Source organism: Aspergillus bombycis, assembly GCF_001792695.1.
Source record: "Aspergillus bombycis strain NRRL26010 chromosome Unknown contig00007, whole genome shotgun sequence".
NCBI lineage: Eukaryota > Fungi > Ascomycota > Eurotiomycetes > Eurotiales > Aspergillaceae > Aspergillus > Aspergillus bombycis.
Genome location: NW_019170009.1, coordinates 371644 through 398581, shown reverse-complemented (window position 1 = coordinate 398581; position 26938 = coordinate 371644). Strand labels below are relative to the sequence as shown.

Sequence of the window (26938 nt, the reverse complement as noted above, 5' to 3'; positions counted from 1 at the left end):
ATGGAAAGCACATTTCAAAGATGCACCTTGGACTTTTGAGAGCGTGGCAGCGCAGGGTTATTCTATAACTTCTAATGGTAAAGCCTTACTTGCTTAAAACAGCTACATCTGTTACTAATGAAGAATATAGGTATTGTGAAGGATCTAGTGGCCGTAGATCTTGACCGAGAGAATCCACGAGCCCAATGGTCGGCAATTCAAGTTGGTGGCAGGTATCAGTATGCCCATAGTGAACTATGGTTAACATAACCAGAACTCTAATGTTACTAATGAAACCTACATCGTATTTAAAGTCGTGACTGCAGGGAAGAATAGCTGACGCAGTCTGAGGTCCTTCTCGGTATTAAAGGTATCCTGCTAGGGGCCCACGAACAGACTTTCGATTGACTCAAGATAAGGTGGCTGTTCTAGGCAAAGCGTCATACTGCGCTGTGCTGTTTTATTTGATATGCGGTAAGCCACACGTCTCCTTGCATAATTGACCTCGTGAGCAATACTAGAGCCATCATGGGCATATATGGCAACCAAAGGCGGTATAGCAGAATGATATCATGAAATGAACAAAGTTGATTTGGGCGTTGTCCCTTCTTCCCGGGATGCTCCATGTGGTTTACGCATTACTATGATATCAACATGTTTTCTTGTCATCGTAGAACGGCGAAAGCCTGTTTCTTGTCTTCCAACTGTTGAAAAGTTATCTTAGAATGGCAGTGACCCCATATTGGCTTGGAAACGCTCTTCATAAGCAGCATACGCGTTATGAGCAACGGCCACATTATACACAGGGAGGACTCAACATTCAAACAGTAAAGATGCCGTGGTATATTACACCAACTCAAGACCCTTATAAATCTCTGTCTCGACGTTTTGCGACAGCTCGAACAATTGGCCATCACCATATGGCAATACCTGCGAGCAAATAAAGCCCGCTACCCCTTTTTCACGGTCGCACCACCAACGAAGATTAGCTATGCCCGACCACTGCGCAGTCCCAATAGATCGCCCTGTGGAACCTCCGCTGAGCAGGAAGGTAAGTCCCCAGCTTGGCGATCTCCCTCGACAGTTGGGTGAACGCCGACACTAGAGTGTGACAGGTCTGCTTTCGCGTCCGGGAAATGCTTCTCACTGAGAGGGGGCAGATTTTCGATTTGGTTCCGGAACATCTCGTCCACAGTCTCCTTCTTAAGCAGCTGCTTGCCGGTTGTGGGCGAAGTTCCGTTGTTCAAAAGAACGGCGAGGATTTCTAAATACGTGTCAGCCCATTGCTAGGTGTGTCGGCTCTGTAGGGAATCATACGAGAGTAGTCCTCTGCAGTTGAGAAACATCCGGCTCCACCGCTATTGAAGTAGGACTCGATGTCACTCTCACTCTTCACTGTCAGGGCTCGTCGAAGCAGATGGTCGCGGACAGAGATCTGGCCATCAGGCGTTCGCTGGTGCATGTACGCGAGCTTTGACTTCATTTCTTCCGTGGGGATCATCGAGATATGCTTGAGGCCGAGTGGCTCGAAGATGTGTTGATGGAAATAGTCATTTAGCGACTGTCCCGTGACACGCTCAAGCACAACACCTGCCCAGTCAATCCCAATCTATCGCACCGTTCCTTGGATGTTAACAGCCATCGCTTAGCTACGATGGGGCGGTGGCTACTCACGCTATATTCCCAAGCCTCACCAGGTTGGTGAACCAGCGGCTGGTTGAATTCCTCGGCGTATCCCGAGAATTCATCGTAACCAGCGGGTCGGCCGTAATCCCGCAGTTTCTCATTATAAAATGTATAACCAAACCCGGCTACAATGTTTCAACATTAGTACTCTGGTTCAAGTTTACAACACCATGGTTACTGACAAGTATGAGTCAAGAGCATTCTCAAAGTAATGCCTTTGTTTCTCTCCACCAAGGTCCCATCATCTTGGAGCACTCGGAGATCGTTGAATTCAGGACAGATGCGGTGGATTTGGTCAGCGTCATCCAAAGAAAGCTTTCCCTGTTCGACTAGCTGCATACACGCAATGCCAGTGATCATCTTTGTGCACGAGGCAATCCAAAAAACCGAGTCCACAGTCATGGGCTCGGGGCTTCCACGGCCCCGTTTCCCCGCAGCATGGCTGAACAGCTGCTTGCCATCGCGTCCGACTACAGCGACGGAAACACCAGGGAGCCCCTTGTCAGAATCGCTGCACAGGGACTGCATCTGGCGCTTGAGCGCCTCGATATTGGTGGGATTGACCTCGCTCATTGTTAGGAATGGTATGTACTATGTCGTGGAGGTGCGATGAGGGGTTCAGTGTCCTTGTCAATCATTTATTTATAATGAGGGGTTCGGTGGGTCTTCTCTTGCCTCCTCTCGGGCCGTCGAAAATCGCCCGGAATCTCAGCACCCCTGAAGAGCCTTAGGCATTGAGCTATACTGAACGCGCGAAATTCCTCGCTGACTTTGATAAACCGGGAATTACCTAGCCAGATTCGGTAGCGTCAATGTTTATTATTATTTTATACTTGGTCTTGCTTTTCTATCTAAAGAGACTTGTGTTATTTCACTTCTTATTGTGTCGCAGTTATGACCTTCATTTGTATACTATCTTCCCAAGACTGCCTTCTGCCAAACTAAAGCTTTCCAACTACATACGAGGCCCCTTGCCCCGTACAGTCAAATTGAGATTAGCAGCGAAATACCTAATCCTCAGAATTGCCATTGCTTAATCCAATTCTCCATGATAGCCCCATCAATCGGCCCAAGATCACGCATTGCCTTACTAGCTGCTTGTGTCTTCACGTTCTCCATCACGCTGGTAAAAGTACCATGGTTGCCGGCCAATCCCCTATAGAAATCTATGATTTTGAGGGCTGGCTTGTCTTGCAAATCGCGATCCGTTGGATTGCTAAACCCCTCCAAGGCAGTCATCCAGTCATTCATGTCGACTACCTTAGCGGTATAATACTTTTGGATGGCTGGGATAAGTGATTCCCAGCTTGCAGTATGAGGGTTGACGAGGTGGAAAGCGGCTGCTCTGGTGACATCCTCAGTGGCGCGTCGAGATCGGGTGATATCGACCACGATCTTGGCCATAATATCCTATAGGTACCATTAGTAGACAAACTCGAGGGAGCTAGGATTGAATACGGTGGGAAGGGGACGTACTATAGGAATCCAATCAACGGGCATTGTACCAAGGGTATTCGGAACTTTTCCGAGTGTCTTGGATGTCGCAACCAGAGAAGGTAACCATTCCTGTCGATTCCATAGACCCTTTTCCATCGTTGGACCACCGATCTGCCCCACGCGATGGATACTGGTCGGTACGCCTGCAATAGTCGACGCGAGAGCACAGATGCGCTCGCCGACAAACTTCGATTCTCCATAACCTTGGCGCAATGCGACATCAGGATCCTCCAGAGGGATTTCGGGAACAGATGGACCATGCTGAGGGCCCCACGCGCTCACGGTAGAGATTGAGGAGATGAAGTGGATATGTGCCGAATGGGCACTTCGTAGACTGAAGTCCACCAGGTTACGTACACCTCGGATATGGGGGTCCTCGAATGCCTCAGCCCTGTGGTTGAAGTTGACCTTCCACGCATTGTGGATAATGAGATCCACAGACTCCGTGAGTTCGTTATATTTGCCAACGGGCAAGCCAAAGTTTGGAGCTCCAAACTGGGTATGTATGAATTCGACCCGTTTATTAAAGTTGTGCGGAATTGCAAGGCCTTTTTCCTTGAAGCTGTCAATTTGCCGTTGTCTTGCATCCTCTGCCCGATTGAGACAGTAGATGATGGGGATCTCTGGATCGTCGAGTAACTCATTCAGTATGTAGTTGCCCAATGATCCAGTGGAACCGGTCAGGATAACTGCTTGTTTTGCAGATCTCCTGAAACTGGTAATTTCTCGCTGTGGTAAGTCATCGGTGTACTTTTTGACTAATCCTGCAATTCTCCCAGGTCTGGTAGCCTCCTCATCCTCAGTATTGACTTCCTTCGTTTGGCCTTTTATCAGCTGGTACACATACTGTGACAGCCTATCAGGAGTCGGATAGGCGTATAACTTTTGGCTTGTGATCGGCTCAGAGTGCTGACCAGCAGCAAGATGCTGGACAACAGTTTGCAGGATCTTGCTCAGTTGCAGGGTTTGGAGTGAATCCATACCCAATGAAAATATGTCGCTAGTATCACTGATTTGCTCGACGGAAAGTAGCTGCGACACCACTGTGTGGATATATTGCTTGATACTTTCAAGGTCTGTGCTCTGTGGTAGATCATTAGTGCACTCCTCGTCGTCGTTGGCGTACAAAGCGTCAATTTCACTTTCATAGTCTTCGGATATGTGTCTTCTTTGGACTGTACCCTTGGGGGTTAGCGCGAAAGGTGTATCTTTCTTAGCTAGGGCGACCTTTGTGCGCAAGATACGGGCATGACCGGGAGCAATGGCATTCGCTCTCTCAACAGTAGGCCATATCTTCTGGATAAAGTCCTCCTTGTCTTGATCCTCACTCCATTGCTCCCAGTTTGGCTGTACGAGCAACGCAGATTGGAATCGCCCTTGACCAACAACGACGGCCTTTGAAACCAAGGAATGGCCCTCCACGATATTCTCCATGTCGATAGGGTTGAACTTCTCGCCGTTGCTGAGCACAATAACGTCGTCAAGGCGACCGTGATATTTCCACAGCCCTGATCTAGTCGGATGTCGCGTGTATAGATCTTTTGTTCGATATTCAGTGATATCAGGATAGGTATGGAATATACTGGAGAACTCATGATGTTCGCCCTTCCGTATGACAGCCTCAAACACGCCGTCATCAATCGACTCCATGTGTATACCACTATATGGGTTCCACTCAAAGTACTCCCAATCTTCACGGTGCGTACAAATCAAGGCTGGCATGAAACCAGCTTCACTGGAACCAATGACCGAGTGGAGAACCACCTTTTCACTTAGCTTATTGCCCACCTCTGGTGCAAGCGGAGCGCCACCGAAGATTATTGCTTCGAAGTTTTGTAAGCCCCTTAAGCCTTCTTCGAAAGCGGACAACTCTTGCATGACCGATGGTGTGAGCATGGCTGCGTCCGGACGGGCAGTCTCTAGAATTTGAGTAAGCAGTAGCGGGGTCATTGGTCTTTCGGGGCTCAGGACCACGGGTGTATTGTGGAAAATGGCACCAGAAAGGATGACAAGCCCCATTAAATGGAACATCGGAGCCATGGTGAATAGACGTTTGCCTTGCGCTACCGAGCTGATCGATTTATTCAGTCTGCCATGCGGAGTTGGCATCCTGTGAAAATTGTCAATGACGCTGAAGAATCCGTTTGTCAGATATACCGGCTTGGGGAGACCTGCAGAGGGAGGGTTAGTCAATAGCAAGCAGAGGTCATCGTAACTGTGAAGGCTTACCGGTGGTCCCCGAACTATGGATGATAATGCATGGTTTGTTTCGCAAATCATAGAAATTGGCGTTGAAATTATAAGACGCAGTGCGTTCACCGAATACCTCCCAGAGGCTCGGTATCTCGAACAATCGGACGTCTTGTACATTATCTCTGATGTCTTCGGCAATTTTGTGTCTCTCAGCACTATAAACAATCTTCGAACATTTGGTGGCACCCAGAACGTGCGATGTGGCCACGATTGAATTCCTTGGGGAAGGCAGCAACGCCTATATGATGATTAGCCAGAGCTTTGCATCGGTGCTGAAAGGCTAATAGGAGCATTTACCGTATAGCCAGTCTTCATACAAGCCAAATAGAAAGCCACATAGCGGATGTCATTGGCTCCAATATAAGCCAGTGGCTCACCACCAGAGCCTTTGCCCATTGCCATCTCAATCCACCAGGCGGTGTAATCCACGGCGCTGGCGAGGTCTCTCATGGATACATTTCGCCAACCTTGGGATAAATCGGAGGAAACGGATTGTACGCAGAAGAGCTGTTCTGGTCTACTCTCCGCCAACTCGTCGACAACGCAGCACATTAGTCGCTGATCGAAGTTTGTGGAACCCATGACTACCTGACTGAGACAGTGTTGGAATAGAAAACAATATGAAGTGAAGCTAACTAGGATCTTGTGTAAAATGTGAGACTGTTGATGAGATTATCTTGTACGAGCGATGTTCGTCCCCTGATTGACCTGGGATTATATATACTACCGTTTGGTTGATCCCTTCCGATATGGGAGTGGAAGCATATCGCTCCTATGATGGTAAAACTGTGTACAAGCCTTCTGTGATCCTGGGATAACATACGCCGTTGCATAACTGCCGGTCTGCCGAGGACAAATACCGGTGGAGACTATATCGGGGTCGTAGTATAGGAACACATTCCACACGGTACGGCTTTCTATCCCAGCATAATGAAACATAGTGAGACTTGCACGCGTCAGTTCCCTCATTGTAACAAGGACAAGACCCACGGCACCCAGTGACACACAGTCATCTTCCCCGAACATACAGCTGTGATACGATAGTATATAGGCATACTGTATTGAGTGCATTGGTTCCATAAGGTGTTATCTGGTGGGGTTGCAAAACACTTTGAGATAGATACGGTGGGCAGGACACTCGATGGCTAATCATTTGCCTTCCTCAGAAGTAGCGCAGGAGTAAGAGTAAGACTGAAACTAAGTGGAGATTTATTGACGGGATTGACGGCGTTCCGCTTCCCGCGCACGTTATGCTTTCCGGTACCGCAATATGCTCCTGTATGCTTGAGTCCACCGACATAGCTTGTTATGCTGAGGTATCCACGGATAACGTGCTACACTGGAAGAGACGGCAATGTAGCGCTTCACAATAACGGAGAAGTATATGTATCTATCTGCCAAAATTCAATGGGGTCTTCGGACTCTCCCCAACCAACAAATCGCTCAAATCCACGCCCAATTGCATTGCCACCATGACTGAGACTCACAGAAAGACTATCCTCATCACTGGGGCCTCGGGCTTCCTCGCAACTCATGTTGTGAAGGCTTTTCTTCGGCAGGGTTATTATGTCCGCGGGACTGTTCGATCGGACCAGGCTGCAGCGAACGTACGAAAGGGATTTTCGCAGTATAGCGGTCGGCTGTCATTCGCTATTGTTGAGGATATAGCACAGCCCGGAGCTTTCAATGAAGCCGTGAAAGGGGTCGATGGTGTAAGACCCTGTATCCCTGCATTTTCATCGATGTCCGAAGGGTCGGAGACTCTAACCCTCATATATCTAGATCGTTCATACCGCTTCGCCATTCCAGACTTCAGTTCAAGACAACAAGCGAGATCTTCTGTGGCCTGCTATTAACGGCACCACGTCCATTCTTCGGGCAGCCCAGGAGTACGCACCGCAAATTAACCGAGTCGTGATCACATCTTCGATGGCTGCCGTGATAGACGCCGGAAAAGGTCCGCAGTCCGACTATACATATACCGAGGAAGATTGGAATCCTATGACATTTGAACAGGCTGAACGTGCCAACGGCTTAGTCGCCTACGCTGCTTCCAAGGCAATTGCGGAGCAAGCTGCCTGGCGATATATGGAAACAAACATGCCTCACTTCAGCCTGACCACAATTTGCCCTCCCATGATCTATGGCCCCGTGGAGCATCACGTTCCTACTATGGCAAAATTGAATACAAGTGCGGATGATATCTATAGGCTATTCAATGGTAGCAGCACGGAGATCCCCTCGACAATTTTGCCAGTCTTTGCGGATGTTCGTGACGTTGCCCAAGCCCACCTCTCTGCATTTGAATCTCAGAAGGCAGCAGGAGAACGTTTTATTGTTAGCTCTGGAGGCTACACCTACCAAGAAGTCTGCGATATTCTTCGATCAGTCTTTCCCGAGGTCAGGGATAAAGTCCCTATTGGCCAGCCTGGGCAATATGAACCGGCAGTCATCAAGGTCTCGAGTAACAAAATCAAGACCCTACTGGGCATTACGTTTCACACGCTGCAGGAGACTGTGAAGGACACTGCCGATAGCTTGTTGGCGCTGGAAGAAGCTTGCAAGGCATACTAGACTAGATTGGAAATTTGAACTTGGTGAAACCGAGCTATGCCAGCAGGTGAATCTTTTTTGTTCTTGTATAGCTAGAAATGATCGCATATATATTCTAGCAGAATCTTATAACTATACAATTGATAAAAGTTGGCGTTTCGTGATACACCAAGAAACTTCCTGCTGCCGACGTTCGGTGTGTACGGCTTACGTTATACTATCGTAAAAGGAATGACCGCCCAGCCTTCAGTTGCCCGTTCACAAAGCGAGTAAATATAGAATGAGTATTTGATTTGCCGAGACATCGATCTGTGGGGACATCCTAGGCCATGTTCACCACCTTTAATACGGACAAGCATATTTTAGCGTTACTTCCTTATGCAACGATGGTAATGTTACGGTAAGATCTTCCCGATGTGATCTCCGGCGTCCCCACAAAAAGATGGGTCCTTGTTGTCGAGCACAATTCCCTCTATGACATGGCAATGCTGCATAGCCGACCACGAGAGTTATGCACTGGCAACTCGGTTTTTCATGCTCAGCCTTGTTTCTCTCTAACTCGCTCACGTCACAATCCCAGAGAGCCGATATTGTTATCTAACCCGTCTCAAGTTGAACCATGGACCCTTTGATGCGGCGGAATCAGATTGCAAGCGAGCCGTTAAACACTACCGGCGAAGAAAGACCAGGCCAACGACGAGTAGTATGTCATCCCTGCTAATATGTCATACGCTCTAACCCAAAGACTTAGGCCTGTGAGCTTTGTCGCAGGTGGAAAGTCAAATGCGAAAGGACATGCGACCATGCTACATGTTCTGTTTGTCAACGGCGAGGTGCGGTTTGTGTTCGGACGAGTCGACCGTGTGTATCTCGGCGTCCTGGTATCGGGTGAGAAATTGGAGGCCCACACCTCAGACAGGCCCATGAGGATCACTAAGGTGTCGCCCCAGGTATAAAAATAACGAGAGACTGCAGCCTGCGGTGGTGCGACTAAACGATGCCTTCCATCCGCAGCGGAAAGAGACCATCCGATGCCAAGCCAGGGTGGAGGCAGAGCTTGTTAATGAGTTTATCGCATATAAGCAATGGACAAGGACGTTTCTCCACGACTGGCTTAGCTTGCTCTGTGAGATTCCGCTATCAACTCATTGCTTCCCACCACTAATAGTTCTCAGCGTGTAAATCGCCATTATACTGCTTGCCAGCTCAATGGGAAGAATGGCTACAGTCTGAGATGGGTTGTCAGCTCGGACCCCTTCGAGACAATATTAATGACTCCCAGTCATCAAAAGAGAATCTGCTGAAAACGAACCTAAGTAACGGTCGACTGCCGGTATTCACTGCACTACCTCCACAAGGAGAGGCTGTTGAAGTCCTCAACACGTTCTTTACCTATACTAAAGACGTATTTCCCCTATTCCACCCTGATACTTTCACAGATCTTCTGCATAACAGCTATGAGCGAAGGCGACCACGGGATCCATCATGGTGGGCTGGCCTGAACATAGCGTTGGCAATTGGCTATCGCTACCGATCCCTGCACCAGCATGACCAGAGTGGGGCTAGAACCAAGTCGAACGTATACTACAAAAATGCACTTGCCACTGTGCCCGAGCTTCTACTACGCAGGCCTGACTTGATGGCTGTTCAAGCACTGATAGGCATAGTGCGTGTGATATAGTATCCTGTCCTCACTTGATTCGGTGGTTGCTTATGTTAACTCAACAGGTTTTTCTTTCATGCAATGGGTTTGACACGCCCATGTATCAGAATATATTGTCTATCGCAATTCGTTCATGCGTTGAATTCGGAATCCATGATACTTGCGTGGTCCCGCCATCGTCATGCAGAGAACAAGAGCAACTAATGCTGATTTTATCTCTTGGTTATACGATGGATGAGCTGCAGGTCTTACCCAGAGATCACATTGAACCAGCCTGACTGATATTCACAGATACCGTCCGTGGCAAGGCCTGCCACCCAGCAATGCCCCAGCCTATCTTGGCACGGACACCCCCCACCCAGACTGGGTATATGAGTCTATCGCTCAGGTTTCCAGTCTTTCTGACATGGATATCTTTACTTGGTTTCGCCGTCTATCAATCGTCCGACACAAGATATATTCGTCTCTCTACAGGGCAGAGGCCTCGCAGACGTTTCCCCATGAAAAGTCTTCAATCATACAGGCCTTGCAACTAGAGCTAACAAGTTTTCAGCGGGTCTTACCTGTTGACCCTGCCCATTCAATAGAATTTGTGAACAGACTACCGGGAAATCTGAAGTCTCCTTTTGTGTCACTCTTGTGTGCGTATCACAATACTGTAATTTTATTGCATCAAACGCAAATATTCTTCCGTGCCCCGAAGACGCCAACTCGGAGCCGAGCTACAGAGTTCTCTCAGACGGCGTGTGTAGGCGCCGCCCGCCAGACTGCCCTTCTATTTAAGGCCCTTCCTCCCAGGTGGTGGCCGTTTGGGATCCGGTATATGAAACTTCTCTATCCTCCAATCCCACTACATGATACACAGGACTAACAAGGACCAGACTTGTAGCCCTATACATCTTTGCTGCATTCAATATCTTGTTCGCTAGTGTGCTCGACAACCCTAATAGTACGGCAGCTCAAAGCGATCTCGAGTTGATGGAAGCAATGATCTCTCGCCTTTCTACATGTGCAACCGGGAGTGGACTATCACAAAGCCCGAGTTTGGCCGAGCTTACCTTCTTTCTTCAAACGTCGCGAGAGTGTCTTGGGATGGCCTATTCTGTGGTTCACAAAGCGCAATTGTGAAAAGTTAGTCGAGGTAGATGGGATAGGAGTGATATGAGCCTTGGTTATAATGACATGTTATAGCGTATACAATCAATCTGAGATCATAGCTATGACCGGAAACACACTCACAGTCGCTCCTGGCACAGTTGGTGCACTGACCAGTTTATCTTGCTACCCTTTGAATGTGATTCAGACTTAAACATAATTCACTGGTTGAATTACAATGGTTTAAAAACTGGTTATCTTTCAAAGTCGTGCGCGCGAAATCTACTAACCCACGCAGGGCAGTCAGGGCTTCCTGGTAGCAAATCGGTAGCTAGGAACGTTACATCGGCCAGTAGCAAGGGTAGTTAGCATTACACATCTTACATGAATTCCAAAAGTACAGAACTTAAGGGAGGGTCAACCGGAGTTGATCTATCTTGGTAGCATATTGGCGTTCACCAAAAAAGCATTCAATGAACTTTCTGAAGTTTGGCTTTATTTGTAGTCCCAACAGTGACCCACTACTCCTTCTATCCCATTCTTACTATTAAGGTATAAATGTACTCAATATGCCATTGCTGAGTTGCTAAGGGCACAGACGTACCGGGTTGCATGCCCCACAGCCCACAGGAATGCATCGCTCCTTGCATGGATAACCTGATTACTGGATATCATATTCGACTCAAACTAGATTATAGACTTATTGGTCCGCTCGCTGGGTGCGGCGGAGCGCAAGATAATACAAAGCATAGTTCACTGGGTACAAAACGAACAGAATACTACGCAAGATAATAATCAGGTCACTGTTCCGCTTCCGACGGGTTACTTTCTCAATATCTTGGTAGTAATAGCAGATAAGATAGTATGCCAGTGGAACAGTTGTAGCACAGATACCGGATCTAATATTGATATTATTATTTTAATTTGCATTTTCTTTGACAATGCAAGAGGCTATACTGAAGAAAAGGTGTTGGGTAAGCTTTTTGTGGAATTGCGGCCAAAGATAACGGGCTTTTTGATAATCTGGCAAATTCAATAGTGCATCGGATGTACGAGGGTTTTCACAGAAGAAAAGTTGTGTCAGCTGGACATGGTCTGCAATCCAACCGTCGCAGGAGAAAGACTTAGCGGAGTAATGTGGCATTGATCGATTTATGGCTGATTCATTTGCTTTCGCTGATCAGTGTATGAAGAGTCCTGACTCTGTTGCAAATAACCATCAATTACTAGCCAACCGTTGCCCGAGACCATATTATCTAAGGCAGAAAACCTACCTTTGAAGTTGGATATGGTACAACTGATTCAGGCTATAATTAGACGTCGTAGTGACCAAGATTAACTGTTTCGGGGACAGAGGTCAGCGTGAGTAAAGCAACTTCGACAATGACGGGAGTGACAATCAGTGACTTCTTCGCCAAATACTTGCGTGCAGTTCTCGATAGGCTCCGAAGCAAAGAGTGGAATTCTGCATGTTCATTAAATGGACCACACGTAGACGACCCAACACGATGGTCAAGACATGCTTCAAGATCCACTGAACCAACGATCCCTTTACGTGGTGGTTCCACACTCCGAAGCTGGTTAACATAGCCTGTAACCTCGGTGATGATGTTTCTCTTCTGATCCTGTGAAAGATAACCGCCAAGCCAAGCTGCTTGAAGATCTGTTCCACTGACATAGTCCAATTCAATATAGAGCCCATCACGGTGATGATAGACGTTCAGAACCTTAGGGACACGTATGGTTGTGTGCTTGGAGACATATTTCAATGCTGCAAGCTCTGCAATTTTGCATGGCCCTTTAATAATTCCGTGTGAGCTAATTCTGACAGCAGAATATCCCACTCGTCCAAAAAGTCGCCTTCCAATCCAAAGTCTGATTGAAAGAAGATTTAATTTCAGTGGACGTGATATATTTGTCTCACTTGCCATTTTGATACCACTTCTGAAGCCAGATAACATCATATCGGTCAGGTTAGCTAGAAAGTACGGAATGGAGGCCGCATCCTGGAGACAAGGGATGGTTGTTAGGTCCTGAAGACTCCTTACCTTGGGTCCTTTATCGCAGGTGTCAAATTAATTTGGAATTAAGGCTGCTCATATAAGTTCAGTCGTTAAAATTCTACGAGCGCCAGGAACAGTTGCATCAAGTTGGGGGGTTGCTGAACTATTTGAACTGGTGCAAAGGAATCGTGGGCATCAGAACAGAGAGCATCATATTGGGGGGGTGTTGCAGGGGTCAACGGGGTTCATCGGACAAACCATTATCCTTTATAACAATAGAGGAACAGTGCTTCATGCTAGAGGCCGCAATGAAACCCTCGCTGTCGATTCCTCGGATTTGAGCGGGCGTACCAGATGTGGCCACGAAGGATTTAAGATATCTTTTACTACACGATAGGTCAGCAGCTACCAAAGATAAGCAGGATCAAATGGCCAATGATGTCACTAGAGACTAGTCAGAGCGCGTGTTCCAAACAACAGAGTATGTTGGGCTTGTGAAGGACGGTCGAACGGCTGACTTTTACTATCCATTATTCCAGAGCTCCAGGCTATGAGAGCGTGGGTGTTTGTGGTGGCATCGCAAGCCTGCTGTAGGGGGCTTTCGGGGAAAACAGGCCATTATCATGAAGAGTCCCAAACTTGTTCGCGACAATGTTTTCTCCCTTACTTTTTTCCTGTTTTGTGTTTGTTGACATATCTTCATTCAAGGTTATGAGAGGACTACTCGAACCGTTGCAATATATGGTATCTGCTGTCGTAACGGATGTTAAGAGACACCAGATTGCCATTCGATCTTTCGGCTTTTCTATGATTTTTTCTGCAATAAGTTCAACCCAGCATGTTATATGTTCTAGTCCTGATAGAAAAGTGAGTTTATTTCGCAAATATATGTACAATTTTGACTCTGTATCAAATAGTCGTCGATACTACATAGTTAGGATTATGTTCCAACTTGTGTCCCACGGGCATAAGGATCAAGAACTTGGATTAATCTGGTTAGCGTCTATGAGGACAGATAGTGTCAAGGCCTGCGTAGAATGCCGAGGACTAGAAGAAGGGCCACTTTTCTCTTGTAATCGTGATGAAGGAAGAACACAAAACAAGATGATTTCTACGGCCTCAAAACAAACCCATTGTTGACCATCCCACGCTTTATGCTATGTTGTCTAAGTCCCATACAGAGAGATTGAGAGTCAAGAAGAGTATCTCAAGGAAACTGATATTTATCTCATCAACATTAAAGCTAGATACATAATCCACATCATTATCAGCACCAACTACCATAAGTTCGAATTAACACAGCATCGCCAGAACCTAGTTCAATGAATATTGCAGGGTCACAATTAGACATGCAACTACTAGCATATTTTTGTGGATCCTTGCACTTCAGCGTCAGTTTCGAGATAGGACTTCTCAGTAGCATAACCCTTATGTAATTTTCTTGGGACGACTACATGATCTGTGTTTGTGAGGTAAGGAAGGAAAACCAAACCTGACCTCAACTATCGCAATATGGATTCCGCGAGAAGGGGTTCAGCCCGAAGATACTAGTTCAAGAGTTGGGTGTTAAATTAAGAACGAAAAGATAGGAAATTAAAACAGCGAAAGGGTGTTTCCTAGTCCACCATCGGGGGCTTCTCATGGCTTGTGTACTATTCCCTATTTCAGCAGTCGGCGGGCAACCCTATGTTTACACGAATACTTCCTCTCACTTTACTTCTATGGCAACTTTTGGGGCCTCAACGCCCCTTGCAGCACCTCGAGTGCGAATAAATCTTGACTTGCAGTAGACGATCATCTCACGATAACCCCTGGTAGGCACTGCCCCGCAGATGATTTAGGGCTGCGTTTGGGTCTCGTTAGAGTACATCACACACCCTGGTAGCCTTGTGTTTCAGCGAATTTATTGTATTTCTTGAGGTTAAGTTGTAATACTGCGGCAGGTGTTGCCATACTCGGAACTGAGCTCTTGGGGTCTTATTAGCTGCATTTACAATGTACCGGTTTCTGCAGTGGTATTCAAGCCTTCTGCCACCACACCCCGGGGCCCAGACCAAGTCACTAAATATAAAAAAACAAAAGAAAAAAGAAAAGGGGGTTTTGCATCTCCATCGACTTGTCTCCCTTTAAAGCCCCTCACGGCCACCTATCCTAATGGACTCCCTGAAACCATGGTTATTCTGGGCCTCTCGCACGACGTTATTTGTCCAACACTGTAGGGGTCATGGAAGTGGAATTGATCTTTCCGCGCCCTGATACCTACTCGCCGTTGCAGGATATGACCATCGTCTTTGCAATTTAGAACCTGAGCCTCACGCGGAACATCGATCCCAACCCAATTCGGCGCACGGAGCAATAAACCGTCCCTGTTTATCAGGCTTAAATCCCATGGCCATGGTGCATCTGTGAGACATTAACTGGACACGTAGCGACCCGTATTACCTGCATATGAACACCACGCGGCTGAACATTGGGACATCCCTACAGTTTACTTGGACCCTCAGATACTAGACAATGCGGTGATAATTGGGAGCTACGGTTAACCCCGCTTCTGCTTACTTTCTTACCAAGTATGGCATTTGGACGCCTGGTTTTCTGGCTGCGATGGAGGACAACATGTTCCATCAGCCGCGCACTTGGGTGTTCAATGTCTCAGATTTTCTGCATGTCTCGGCTTCTCTTATGCAGTGATTTCGTCCCCAGCACTACTCCGAATCCCTGCGAGGTGAAGATCAACCTATGAACTGCGGAGGTTCTTTCGGTGGGCAGGACCACTAGTGTATGCGCTTGGCCGTGTCCCAGGATCAGCCCACCCCTCGACCATGCAGCCTCAGCGGCGCAAGTACCACCAGTACAGGGAGCATGGTTACTGAGACAACTCGAATTGCTCGACGCTATCATCTCCGTGCGATCCCATTCTAGTTCCTGTTGGGGCTCGTAACTAAGCGACGCTCGTCCTCTGTGCACCAATCAACCAGCAGTACGCAGATGCAAGTTACCATCACGGACGTTTGTATGTAACTCTTCACCTCCTACCTGCAACTTGGCGCATGATTAGCCGTTCTTGGCACCAGCGAGGGGCGACGCGATGTCACTATGCCGGAAGCCGTCTGCCCTCCAATCATTAAAGCCCCGGCTGATCCGGCTGCAGGGCCGGATTTGCACACGGATGTGGCTGCGGTAGATTGTCTTCATGTAACCCCAACCCCGCATGTCAGTCAGAGGCATTTGGGCGAGTGAAAGGCATTGTTACTACCGGGTGGGGACCGCTGTAGAACACATTTCCATCCGGCAGCGACATACCTCGTATACACGGAGCGGGGATCCTGGTACTCAAGTGAGACATCTGTCCAGCTTGGTCGCACTGAGGTATACCCGGAATATGGTGGAATGCTCGAGTAGCCGTCGGTTTGGTCTGATCATTACTACGTTACTCATTACTGCTATAAATAATGCAGGGGCACGTGAAGGGATAGGTATAAGAGCGGGCTAGCCACGCCGTTGAAACAGTTTTCATTAACAGAACAACCCCTATTTTCAATTCCCCTACTCTTCCTTCCACGAACCAATTACCCCAACTAATAACATGTTTTTCAAGGCCGCTATTGTCCTGGGATTGCTCCCACAGGTACTGTATGCCAGTGTTGCAACGACGTTCGCCACAACTACCACATCCTCAGAAAAACACGAGCCGACCCAGCCGGGTATACCATCTAACTGTGACAAGTTCCATCTTGTCGGGCCTGGGGATCAGTGCGATACCATTGAAGCCAAGTACGGCATTACTGACGCCCAATTTAAAGCCTGGAATCCCAGTATTAACCCCGGTAAGCTTTCCTATCCAGCACACGGGTTGCTATGGCTGACTCCGTATCCCACCCATGGTAGCATGCACCAATCTCTGGCTAGACTATTATGTTTGTGTCCACGTCCCGGATACCACAACAACAATTACTACTACGAGCAAGCCACCCGGACCTACGGACACTCCTCCCGAGCCTCGTATGCCTGGCATTGTGGACAACTGTAAGAAGTTCTACCTAGTCAAGGCCGGTGACGACTGTTACTCTATCGACACTGCTGCGGGCATCACCTTCGCTCAGTTCCGCTCGTGGAACACGATGATCGATGCTGCCTGCTCTAATCTGTGGGTGGATTACTACGTCTGTATAGGTGTCTAGTCTTAGTCGTTCCTTATACCGAAGTATGACACGGGTTCGATTATTCCTTGCGCGTGGGGACACAGAGAACAATATGGGACTGACACTGAATGAACCACTGGGGAAAGCCATTTGTGAAATTGTCATTCATCTGATATATTATGTGGATCAAGGTAAATTGGGGAAGATATGCTAGGAGTCATAATTAAATGAGCATTCTCATCTCAACGGCGCAATGATTCAGTTGTCCACAGACTAGCAGACAGGCAAATTGTAAACACTTTGTGCACAAGAGTGATCACAATTAACCTATTATGAGGCCGCTAACACTTTGCTTCGCGGTTTCTATCCAGTTCATACAAGTGGGAATCCCAGTCGATTCAGGATGAAGCCACCCATTCATATGACTGAATGGTCCCCTTGTCGCAAGTTCATCTAGCATCTCAACCATGTCGTTGAGACCTGAGTGCCGGCCCTGCCTTGCCAGCCTTCCAGATTCCCCAGAATAAATGTGCATATTAAGGCCGTACACGTCGGTCCTTAAGAGCGCGCGCATCGTTTGTCGCCAAAGCTCTGGATCAAGGGGGTGGTCCTTGAGCCTCTTGACGTCCGGACATGCTCCGTCTCTTGCAAGATCGCCCCATAAACCACCGCTTTCCTCGAGTCTGAACGCGAGTCGGCGGTTTTCAACCACTGCAAGAGATGCTTCACAGTCTACCATTTGCAACAGTTGATGATAGAAACCAGGGATCAACGACAGGAGGGTGCAAAGAGCCCGCAGTTTCTCTGTAGGATCTTGAGAGACTATCATTGAGCGAGAGCAGGCGATGCACTTAAGAGCATCATGAACCGTTCGAACAGCACTACGGACGATCTTGAAACTCGGCACCGCCTCGTTTGTCAGAGCATGAAGTACCCTAGTAAAATAGTATACATGAGGAAGGCAGCTGCAGCTATTCATGTCTTCGGAGAATGTCATAGTGGGTGTTCCGGCTTCCCAAAAACTGGGAATGTGAACCGCGCCGTGGGGTGTAATATGCCCATCCAACAATTGCATGCTGGCAGGTGTATCTAAGTGTGTGTCGGTTTGCAGGATGCCCATATCGCCCACTGCAAAACGAGATGCGCCGCTATTTGACATTTTGGGCTGCCTCAGAACACGAGATATTTCCTTTCGGGGGCGACCCGTGGGCTTCCGAGCAGAGTAGCGACATGGGATACCCAAGCTTCTGCAGCGTGAGCAGCCACCTGGCTCCTTCGTGCATGTCTGCTTCCGAGTGCCTTGAAGATTATAATTCAGCATTATCCACGGCAACAATTGATAGGTCAGCACTAATGTACTGGGTGACATACGGCACTTGTCGCACGATTGGCGAAGGTTCCGCTGCGACGATGGCTGACTAACTGAGTCCATGCTTGCAGAAAAGTTAAGTGGCATCAGTTATGGCCAGCAGATGTCGTTGGTGGCTACCTAGGCCACCAGAGCGCAGTATGGATGTAGGATAAGGTATATTAGAGTAGAAGGTTCGAGTACGGGGCAAGTTGAAATTAAAGTTGATTTAATGACCTAAAACGGGCACGGACAATATTCCGTAACTTAACAGAGCCGATTAAGCCCCCCATGCGACTATAACATTACATGGATCACCAACTGAACTACTGGGTCGTGTTCTCTGGTAACTAGTTAGCAACACTTTGGTTATTAATGGAGGAGTTAATTAATATAATCGACACTTCTTCGAAATTGAAGTAAATCAGATGCATTCCAGCACACCTCTACGGCTCAAATATCTAGTCCCACACCATCTGGAGAGATCTTTTCCGGTCCTGTTACTTAATGTTCAAGGGTTTTAGGGACTGTCAAATGGGCATACGGCCGCTTCGCCTCCGCTGCAAGCACTTCTGCAAAGAAATCACGGAAGGAAATCGGCACAAAATCTGGGTAAAGCTCCCTTGCATCCAAATATCCAAGGTACTTTGCATACGAAGGCTGATTGTCTCGGCGTACATACTTGCTGTATAGGGTCTGTAAGATATAGAACCCCAACCGCTTTGCAGGGTCTTCTAGATTCTTGGCATGTTCAGCACTGGCTCGCTTTAGATCTGCTTCAAGCTGCTGGGACGATATCTAGACATCGAGCGTTTTAGCTACTCGTCTACCTTAGATCAGTAGGCAAAGAGGTGCGAGCCACGTACGTATTCCCTCTCAATTACCTCGCCCGAAAGCTCTTCAACAATCCCAAAGATTTCGGTCTCAGTCAGGATATCACTCCATCCATAAACATGTCTGTTTAGCGTTCTATCATCAGCGATAATGCGTGCAACATATCGGCCGACGTCGCGGAGATCAGAGAGGATGTTGGGCGCCTCCCCATCTCCATGGATAGTGGTCGAATCCTGCAGCAGGACGGCATAATCGGCCCGTCCGGAAGGGACACGGGGAAAGGAGAGCTGGTGCCAGAAACCAACGTCAATAATCGTGTATGGCAATGCTAGTCTTTTAATCTCATTGTAGACTTCCTCCTTCTGGCATTTTTGGTTATCATGCGTTAGTGACTTGGCGGATTTGGTAGACTATGTATCTCCTCTGGATGTGGGCAGATAGACAGTACCTCATCACGAAAAAGCATTACACCCTGTGGAGGAGCAATAGTGGCATATGCACAGGGGATAACACGTTGAATCCCCGCCATCTTGGCAGCTCTCATAAGATTCTTTTGCGCTGCTTGATCTTGCGCCGCTATAGCACTGACGAGTATGTCAATGCCGGATAAGACCAAGGCCAGTTCATCTTCAGATGCAGTGAGATCTGCCACGCGGACCTTAACACCGCGATCTTGGATGTCCATGACAGCTTTCTTTCCAACGGAGCTGGCTCTGACCAAAATCTCCACTTCCTGCGGCGATATGAGTTACACAGAGCATGCGGGAAATGGACCACTATAACGCACATATTTGTTAGATTCCAGCAGGCCATCTAGAATGGAGCTCCCTGTTTCACCGGTGGCCCCGAGAAGGAGGACGCGAGGCATAAAAGGCATCTCTGTAAATGAATGAGCTAAGTATGGTGAGTAAGAAAACAGATTAACGAAGGAAGTGCAATCCATTTGTATATTTCAGGCCGGGGATACTTCGGTGCAACTTCCAGCTTTCCATGCCAGGGAGAGTAGACGCGCGCAGGCTTGGCAGGGATAGGCGCGGAGGGTTTCGAACCTTATTTACCATGCAGCATTTGTAATGTTGCTCATCTTAGATAACCTGTCTCGGAATTCTGTCATTACTGTGCAAGGATAGGTGTAACTACAGCGGACTAAATCGAAGTCCCTGACAATCTAAAATACTAGAGGCTGCCAGCTCAAGGAACTGGCAGAATACTTGCGCAGCGAAAGAATCAGATAATCTTTTATTACATTATCTAAATTATTAAGATTATTTAAATAGATTACCTATCCATTAGAAATCTAGGTATTGCACCGTGTTCAAAAGCCCTAGAGATCTAGGCCACGCAGGCGATTCAGAAGCTCTAGAAATTGGCTGGAGATAATTCTATAAGACAAAACAGGAATGATGTCACTGGTGAATTCTCGTCCAATCAGAATCTAGAACTGTAGACCAATCAGAACACAGATTCGATTGAGCAGTCCCCTATATTGCTTGCTGGTGATAAATAGATTTAGAAGTGTGTAGTAGTCGTGGCTTGGGAATTGTTATTTGGACCTCACGTTAAGTATATATAGGTGTAACGGCGGTATACTATTTAGGTGACTCCAGGGTACTCGGGATCGTTGATCCCGAATTATATGGCCTTTTGGTCTTGTGGAATAGGGAGCCCTGGCCTTATCTCTTACAATAGGGAAGTTAGGCGAGTCATATTGTAGTGGGGTGACCTACCTATACCTATCACATGACCATAGGCTCTACGTATATTAGCCAGCCTCTCGCCATAGCTTAGAACAATCAGACAAGTGATCAGCGATCATCGGAATGATATAGAGTGGCGGTGTGACTGATGCACCTGCTTTGCAATGTGATTAAAAAACACACTAGTAAAGTCCTTTCAAATACAGCTTATATAATATTCTATATAAAAGAACATAGATTCGTATATTATTAAAAAAATAATTAAAATAGATATTCTTTCATAATTATTTCTACTATTAACAATATACTACTTTATAGCTAAGGATCTCTCTATATTAGATAAATAGAGACTGGGGCAGTTACTATACATTGTAAAAAAGATGATAGATATAGACTCTGACTTTACTATTCAGATACTCTTAGATAGAGGGCCCAATAGAGGAGAGGGAAAGGAGATGAAATTCTCTATTTCTATTCCAGAATAGTCCTGCTTAACTAGTAGTATTGCCAATATATAGTATTATGTCCTCCTATATAGACTTAACGTGAGGTCCAAATAACAATTCCCCGTGGCTTTATATGAAACGCCATGGTTTCGGCTAATATTTAATGTTACGTTGTCCGGAAACTTCGATTTAGTCCGCTGTAAACGGGCCTATCGATGATGCATCCGGCGACGCCAAGTTAGGCCATGTTCGCCCAATCAGGGCAAGATATGGAGATCGCATTTGTAATATGCTGCATTCATCTTTTCCTTAAGAGGGCTTGATAAACCTGACCTTGGTCTGCCTCTTCTCGTTATATCAACCGCATCCAAACAGTCGGCCTTACCGACCATAGAGTTTCATTCGCCATACTAACCTACAATGTCAACCCCAACCCAAGTCGTCATCCCGAAAGATGCCTGGATGCTTGTCACCGGCGCAAACGGCTACGTTGGCTCGACGGTCGTAAACACGCTCCTTGAACTGGGCTACAAAGTCCGAGGCACGGTGCGAGCGCCGAAACCCTGGCTGGATGAACTCTTTGCATCGAAGTATGGGGACGGGAGGTATGAGAGTGTGGTCGTGCCGAGATTAGACGATGTCGATGAGCTTGAGAAGGCATTTCAGGGTGTTGAGGGGGTGGCTCATGTGGTATGTATAGTATACCTTATTTTGTGTCATCTTGTTCAACTGCGTTGTGTATTGGAGGCATGGGTGACTGTGTGCAGGCATCAGAAATACCAATGAATCCTAAACCGAACGAAGTCATCCCCGTAGTTGTATCTGCCACGTTGAGAGTTCTCGAGGCTGCTGGACGTGTTAAGACTGTGAAACGGGTGGTTTTGACATCTTCTTCGTCGGCGTGCTATACTACCCGGTCAAACGTGGAGGGGACTGTCATTGACGAGAGTAAGTGGAGCATACCATACTTAACTCAACGCTAATGTGACTATGTATAGATTCATGGAATGACGCCGCCATTGCAGCAGCCTGGGATGAGAAGACACCCCAAGCCCAAAGGCCCGTGGCCGTGTATGCTGCATCCAAGACCGAGGGTGAGCGGGCGGCTTGGAAATGGATGGCTGAGCATAGCCCAAGTTTCAAGTTCAATACTGTTGTGACGGGTACGAACGTATGTTTTGTTTTGCCCGCCGATGAGGGCTCATGTTGATCTAACCTGTTATCTCTTGTTCACTGGTAGTTTGGCACAATACTCCATCCTCAGATCCACGGCTCGTCAATGGGCCAAACGGCCAACCTACTTGATGGCGATCCAGCCATATTCAACCTACCTGCGCGTAAGGCATCTGTCGATCAATGCCCCTATTCATGGATAAATTAGTTAACAGAATCATTCAGTGTGGTGCGTTAACGTCATGGACACGGCGAAACTGCACGTCATCGGCCTCCTCGATCCAAACGTGCAATCCCAGCGTCTGTTTGGCTTCGCACAGCCGTTCGTGTGGGATGATGTCCTCACTATCCTGCAGAGGCTGCGGCCCTATAACGACAAGATTCCGGGTCCGTTGGGTCACACCAGAGATTTGAGTGAGGTTGTTCCGGCGAGTCGGGCGGAGGAGTTGCTAAAGGCTTTCTTTGGCAAGGGGTGGACTTCTTTGGAAGAGTCGCTTGCGGACGGGATTGTTGGGAGGTGGGTATGAAATCCAAAATACTCAAAGGGGTTGAATACATAGCTATAGAATGGGCGATTGCAGGAGGATCTGGGAAGCTACCCCGGTCTATATTACCAACACTAATGAACGGGATTCTGATAAGTAGAACAGCGAAACTTAGAGTAAAGATCAGCGAACTGCCGTTATCAAATTCTGTTTCTGGAGTCTATCATAGTGCATGGAAACCTTTCTGTCTCCAGCATTGATTTTAGCTGTCAAGAAAAGTATCGATGTGGTTTGGCACTATGTCCTCTCATTGGACTTAGAGCTAGAACGTAGTTCGCTCATTGTCAAAATCATCCAAAAGATTAGCCAGTCTAAGCGTTCTCTCGGTTAGAACAGGGATGTCCGAACTTGCTAAAAATAACGTATTAATCGATGGCATTTAATAAGCACCATGAAGAAGACATTGACTACAAATCTCGTGCATGGAACAACAAATAGAAAAGAACAAAATACTACCGACGCCACTAACCTCTTTGTCACTAATTTAGTAGTCGTACCACGCAGGTTCTGAGGAGTGATGGGCATATCAATCTGTGATAGAAGTTCTAGAATCAGTACTATCGAAGCCTAAAGGTGTAAAAAGTCTACAATCAATTAGGTTTGCTTTGATTTAGTTGTAGAGATCAGAATTGTTGATTCTCTATTAAAGCATAGGTTCTTCAAGCCATTCTTCTCCTGCATCTTGAATTCAAGACTGATACAATAAACATTGGTGGAGTTGTACTTCGGAGTAGGCAATTAAAAACTGGCCATCTTTCGAAGTTTTGCACGCGAAAAACAAAACAAAAAGACTTAAAACAGTGCCAAGAGCTAAAAGACCATTTTACATACGCTAAAGCCAGACGGCTCCACATTCTACTTTCCAGCATCACCTTATCATTGGCGTCGTCCTACCTGCGACTTCACCATGACAACCTCTTTCATCTACCCCTTGAACTTCTCGCGCAAGTCATCTCACGCGTCGATCAATCGACTTTAAAATAACTGTGCCAGACATGTCGCAGGCAGGCGCAACTCGCCTCACAGGAAGTCCTCCGCGCTGTGCGCCTGTTTCCCGGCGAAGAAAGCTATGAACGAGTTCACAACATCTCAGGCGATGCCACACTGAAGATGCTGGTAAGGAAATTTTATATCAATACGTGCTACCAAAGCGTTGTATGTTGACTACCCCCCACAGCCTTTCAAGAGTCTCAGACAAGAGAACTAACCGTACAATATATACGAGGATGTGGATTACATTCTGACCGAAGCATTCAACGACGCCATCATGCAGCTCAAGCGCTTCCCGAACGTACAAAGCACTGTTCTGCCTTTTGATGGCATTTGTTACATCAACCCTGACGCCTGTAGTCCCAAGGTCAATAAACAAGGGGTACAGGAAAATGGTGCAAATTGAAATCGATAGGGCCGCTTTGCGGGTCTACCCGAAGAGTATAGGGCAACGCGTACCGCCGTCCTGGTCGGTAGGCAGTAGAACTGTTACGAATCTGGTCGATATGCGGTATGGAGTGTGAGAATACGAACCATATGATGGTAAGAGGTATTACCCCGAAGCACACGCAGAGGCATTCATACCAATGACGATCGACCACGGCTTCAGGCACATCGATCAATTCAATCACCGCGCATTGTCGACTTTCCAAGTTAGAAAGATCGCTACAGGGCTTCATCCAGATACAGGTCACTTACCTGCCGTTGGCAACAGATTTCACGGCCCTTTGAATTCGCTTCTACGACTTGTTATGCCGGTACCGATGTCTATTTTGGCAGGCAGATTGACATATCTGCGCTAACCCTAATTCAGACCGGTGCCCCGTGCTCCGCTGAGCCCTATATCGCTCTGAATGGGGCCTCCGGCATCGACCTCCGGTCCGATCACGGAACGTACGATCGTTGAAATCGGCATTTGTTTATGAATTTTCTCCACTACTACACGGGTGATTTCCTAGGCTTGTAAAATGGTCCAGCTTATCAGTAATTGATTTCTTTTACATGATGAAAATATCTAATCCTGAATATCCACCGTGGGGAAGCTGGGGTTGGCGGAGAGAAGAGAGTTCAATATGACAAAGGAAACACAAAATATTGTTCCAACCTGTCTACTTTACGTCGCTTTTTATCTCATTAAAGGTTGTCGAAATCATGGGTAGTATACACGGGAAGAAGGAAGATCCCGAAATTCCAGTCAATATGCCTTCCCAGGTTGGCGAAGGGGATCTCAAATCAGCTGTGACCGACGATGCCGTATTCGGGGTTATTGAAGGCGATGGTCCTAATTATCGAAATGTACACTTGTGCCTGACAACTTCTTGTTCTCCAATGAGACTAATAATTCTTAGCTAGGATGGGTAGGAACGTCAGTTCTTATGATGAAAACCCAGATCGGTTTGGGTGTACTGTCTATCCCAGCTGCATTTGATACATTGGGCCTGGTCCCTGGAGTGCTTTGTCTGGTCGCCATAGCCATTATCAACTGCTGGTGTAGTTATATGGTCGGCAGCTTTAAGCTCAACCATCGTGAAGTGTATGGTATCGACGATGCGGCTGGGCTCATGTTTGGCCCAGTTGGACGTGAGGTTCTTGGGGTTGGATTTATCCTCTGTGAGTTAACCGCCTGTGGAAATTGCCATGATAATGCTAACGGATTCTGTTTATGGACCTAACTTTTGTTGCTGCTTCCGGTATACTTGGGATCTCCATCGCTCTGAATGCGATCTCAACCCATGGAACTTGCACCGCTATTTTCGTTGCTGTTGCCGCCATTGGGGTGTTTTGTCTTGCAATTATCCGGACTCTGAGCCGTGTAACTATTCTCGCGTGGGGTGGGCTGGCATGCATTCTCATTGCCAGTAAGTGCCATGCTTTGCATCTCATGATCTACTACATTATTCCTAACACTTTTAGTCTTCACCGTTACCATTGGGGTCGGCGTAGAGGACCGTCCCCATTCGGCACCGCCAGGCCCTTGGGTTTCCGACTATAAGATTGTCAATAACCCCAGTTTCACGGACGGAATATCGGCAATCTGTACACTGATCTTTGCCTACGCCGGCGTGCCCTTTTTCTTTCCGATCGTAGCCGAGATGCGCGAGCCTCGCCACTATACAAAGGCTTTGGCAGCGTGTCAAGTTGTTGTCACAGTTACCTACGTGACAATTGGGACCGTCGTGTACTACTATTGCGGTTCCTATGTCGCATCGCCTGCGCTTGGTTCCGCGGGAAAGCTAATCAAACAGATTGCCTACGGTATTTCTCTTCCGGGACTGTTTGCGAGTGCGACTATCTGCACGCATGTAAGGAAATATCACCCCGGGCCCCTCCAAATTTGAATGATGTCTGACACCTGGACAGATTGCAAGCAAGCACTTCTTCGTCCGAATGCTACGAGGGTCGAGACACCTTGTCGCCAATACGCTTGTGCACTGGGGCACCTGGCTGGGCTGCGTTCTCGGTGTTGCTCTCGTCGCGTATATCATTGCAAGTGCAATCCCCAATTTCGATAGCCTTATCTCGTTTATTGGAGCCTTGCTTGGCACGTTACAAGGCTTTCAGCCGAGTGGTTGCATGTGGTTGTATGATAATTGGAGCCGGGGCAGAGAGCAGCGATCGCATCGATGGACCCTGGGCGTATGCTGGAGCGTCTTCGTTATCGTCTGCGGCACATTTTTGATGGTCGCTGGCACATATGGCTCCGTCGTTGGGATCATGGACTCTTTTAAGAGTAATGGTGGTTCGGGTGTTTGGTCTTGTGCTGACAATTCCAACTCGGTTTAGTGGAGAGACTTTTCAGACTCAATCTTTAAGCCACTATATCATAGCCTGTTTTTATCATGTTTCTTTCTCTTAGTATCTTACAGTTGCAGAATAGTAAGTATATGTATGTCGATATCCTCTTGGCTTTGCATAATTAATACGTAAGTCACTCGAATTTGAAAATATCATACATTAAGCAGTTGGTGAACCGTTCACGCTCTCTCGGCAAACACCACTCTTCGTCTATTAATAGAGAAATAGAAGTAAATAT

At 47.3% G+C, this 26938-nt stretch overlaps 10 protein-coding genes across 10 annotated transcripts; 5 read left to right on the top strand and 5 right to left on the bottom strand.

The window, feature by feature from the left end:
- Window positions 1–968: 968 nt before the first annotated feature.
- Window positions 969–2256, bottom strand: ABOM_001906 (serine hydrolase domain-containing protein; the record flags this gene model as incomplete). Its single annotated transcript, XM_022529036.1, has 4 exons — window positions 969–1243; window positions 1297–1588; window positions 1654–1790; window positions 1848–2256. Coding segments are annotated over 4 exons (1113 nt in total), but the record flags the coding sequence as incomplete, so codon positions are not given.
- A 426-nt stretch (window positions 2257–2682) lies between these two features.
- On the bottom strand, window positions 2683–5997 carry ABOM_001905 (NRPS-like enzyme; the record flags this gene model as incomplete). The annotated part of the gene is made up of 4 exons (XM_022529035.1): window positions 2683–3075; window positions 3142–5333; window positions 5392–5653; window positions 5713–5997. 4 exons carry the CDS (start codon window positions 5995–5997, stop codon window positions 2683–2685), a joined length of 3132 nt encoding a protein of 1043 aa, XP_022393417.1.
- Window positions 5998–6685: 688 nt separating this feature from the next.
- Window positions 6686–7989, top strand: ABOM_001904 (SDR family oxidoreductase; the record flags this gene model as incomplete). The annotated part of the gene is made up of 3 exons (XM_022529034.1): window positions 6686–6693; window positions 6797–7127; window positions 7198–7989. 3 exons carry the CDS (start codon window positions 6686–6688, stop codon window positions 7987–7989), a joined length of 1131 nt encoding a protein of 376 aa, XP_022393418.1.
- A 701-nt stretch (window positions 7990–8690) lies between these two features.
- On the top strand, window positions 8691–9909 carry ABOM_001903 (fungal specific transcription factor domain-containing protein; the record flags this gene model as incomplete). The annotated part of the gene is made up of 4 exons (XM_022529033.1): window positions 8691–8918; window positions 8983–9094; window positions 9144–9634; window positions 9697–9909. The coding sequence occupies 4 exons, from the start codon at window positions 8691–8693 to the stop codon at window positions 9907–9909; spliced, it is 1044 nt and encodes a 347-aa protein (XP_022393364.1).
- A 2130-nt stretch (window positions 9910–12039) lies between these two features.
- Window positions 12040–12657, bottom strand: ABOM_001902 (uncharacterized protein; the record flags this gene model as incomplete). The annotated part of the gene is made up of 1 exon (XM_022529032.1): window positions 12040–12657. The coding sequence occupies one exon, from the start codon at window positions 12655–12657 to the stop codon at window positions 12040–12042; it is 618 nt and encodes a 205-aa protein (XP_022393423.1).
- A 3658-nt stretch (window positions 12658–16315) lies between these two features.
- ABOM_001901 (LysM peptidoglycan-binding domain-containing protein) lies at window positions 16316–16910 on the top strand (the record flags this gene model as incomplete). Its single annotated transcript, XM_022529031.1, has 2 exons — window positions 16316–16556; window positions 16618–16910. 2 exons carry the CDS (start codon window positions 16316–16318, stop codon window positions 16908–16910), a joined length of 534 nt encoding a protein of 177 aa, XP_022393421.1.
- A 283-nt stretch (window positions 16911–17193) lies between these two features.
- Window positions 17194–18030, bottom strand: ABOM_001900 (uncharacterized protein; the record flags this gene model as incomplete). The annotated part of the gene is made up of 1 exon (XM_022529030.1): window positions 17194–18030. One exon carries the CDS (start codon window positions 18028–18030, stop codon window positions 17194–17196), a length of 837 nt encoding a protein of 278 aa, XP_022393422.1.
- A 693-nt stretch (window positions 18031–18723) lies between these two features.
- ABOM_001899 (uncharacterized protein) lies at window positions 18724–19930 on the bottom strand (the record flags this gene model as incomplete). Its single annotated transcript, XM_022529029.1, has 4 exons — window positions 18724–19017; window positions 19086–19415; window positions 19502–19786; window positions 19841–19930. 4 exons carry the CDS (start codon window positions 19928–19930, stop codon window positions 18724–18726), a joined length of 999 nt encoding a protein of 332 aa, XP_022393352.1.
- Window positions 19931–21616: 1686 nt separating this feature from the next.
- Window positions 21617–22992, top strand: ABOM_001898 (uncharacterized protein; the record flags this gene model as incomplete). The annotated part of the gene is made up of 6 exons (XM_022529028.1): window positions 21617–21886; window positions 21964–22144; window positions 22195–22367; window positions 22437–22533; window positions 22595–22890; window positions 22951–22992. The coding sequence occupies 6 exons, from the start codon at window positions 21617–21619 to the stop codon at window positions 22990–22992; spliced, it is 1059 nt and encodes a 352-aa protein (XP_022393353.1).
- A 2112-nt stretch (window positions 22993–25104) lies between these two features.
- ABOM_001897 (putative amino acid transporter) lies at window positions 25105–26688 on the top strand (the record flags this gene model as incomplete). Its single annotated transcript, XM_022529027.1, has 4 exons — window positions 25105–25200; window positions 25254–25515; window positions 25819–26207; window positions 26266–26688. 4 exons carry the CDS (start codon window positions 25105–25107, stop codon window positions 26686–26688), a joined length of 1170 nt encoding a protein of 389 aa, XP_022393344.1.
- Window positions 26689–26938: the final 250 nt, after the last annotated feature.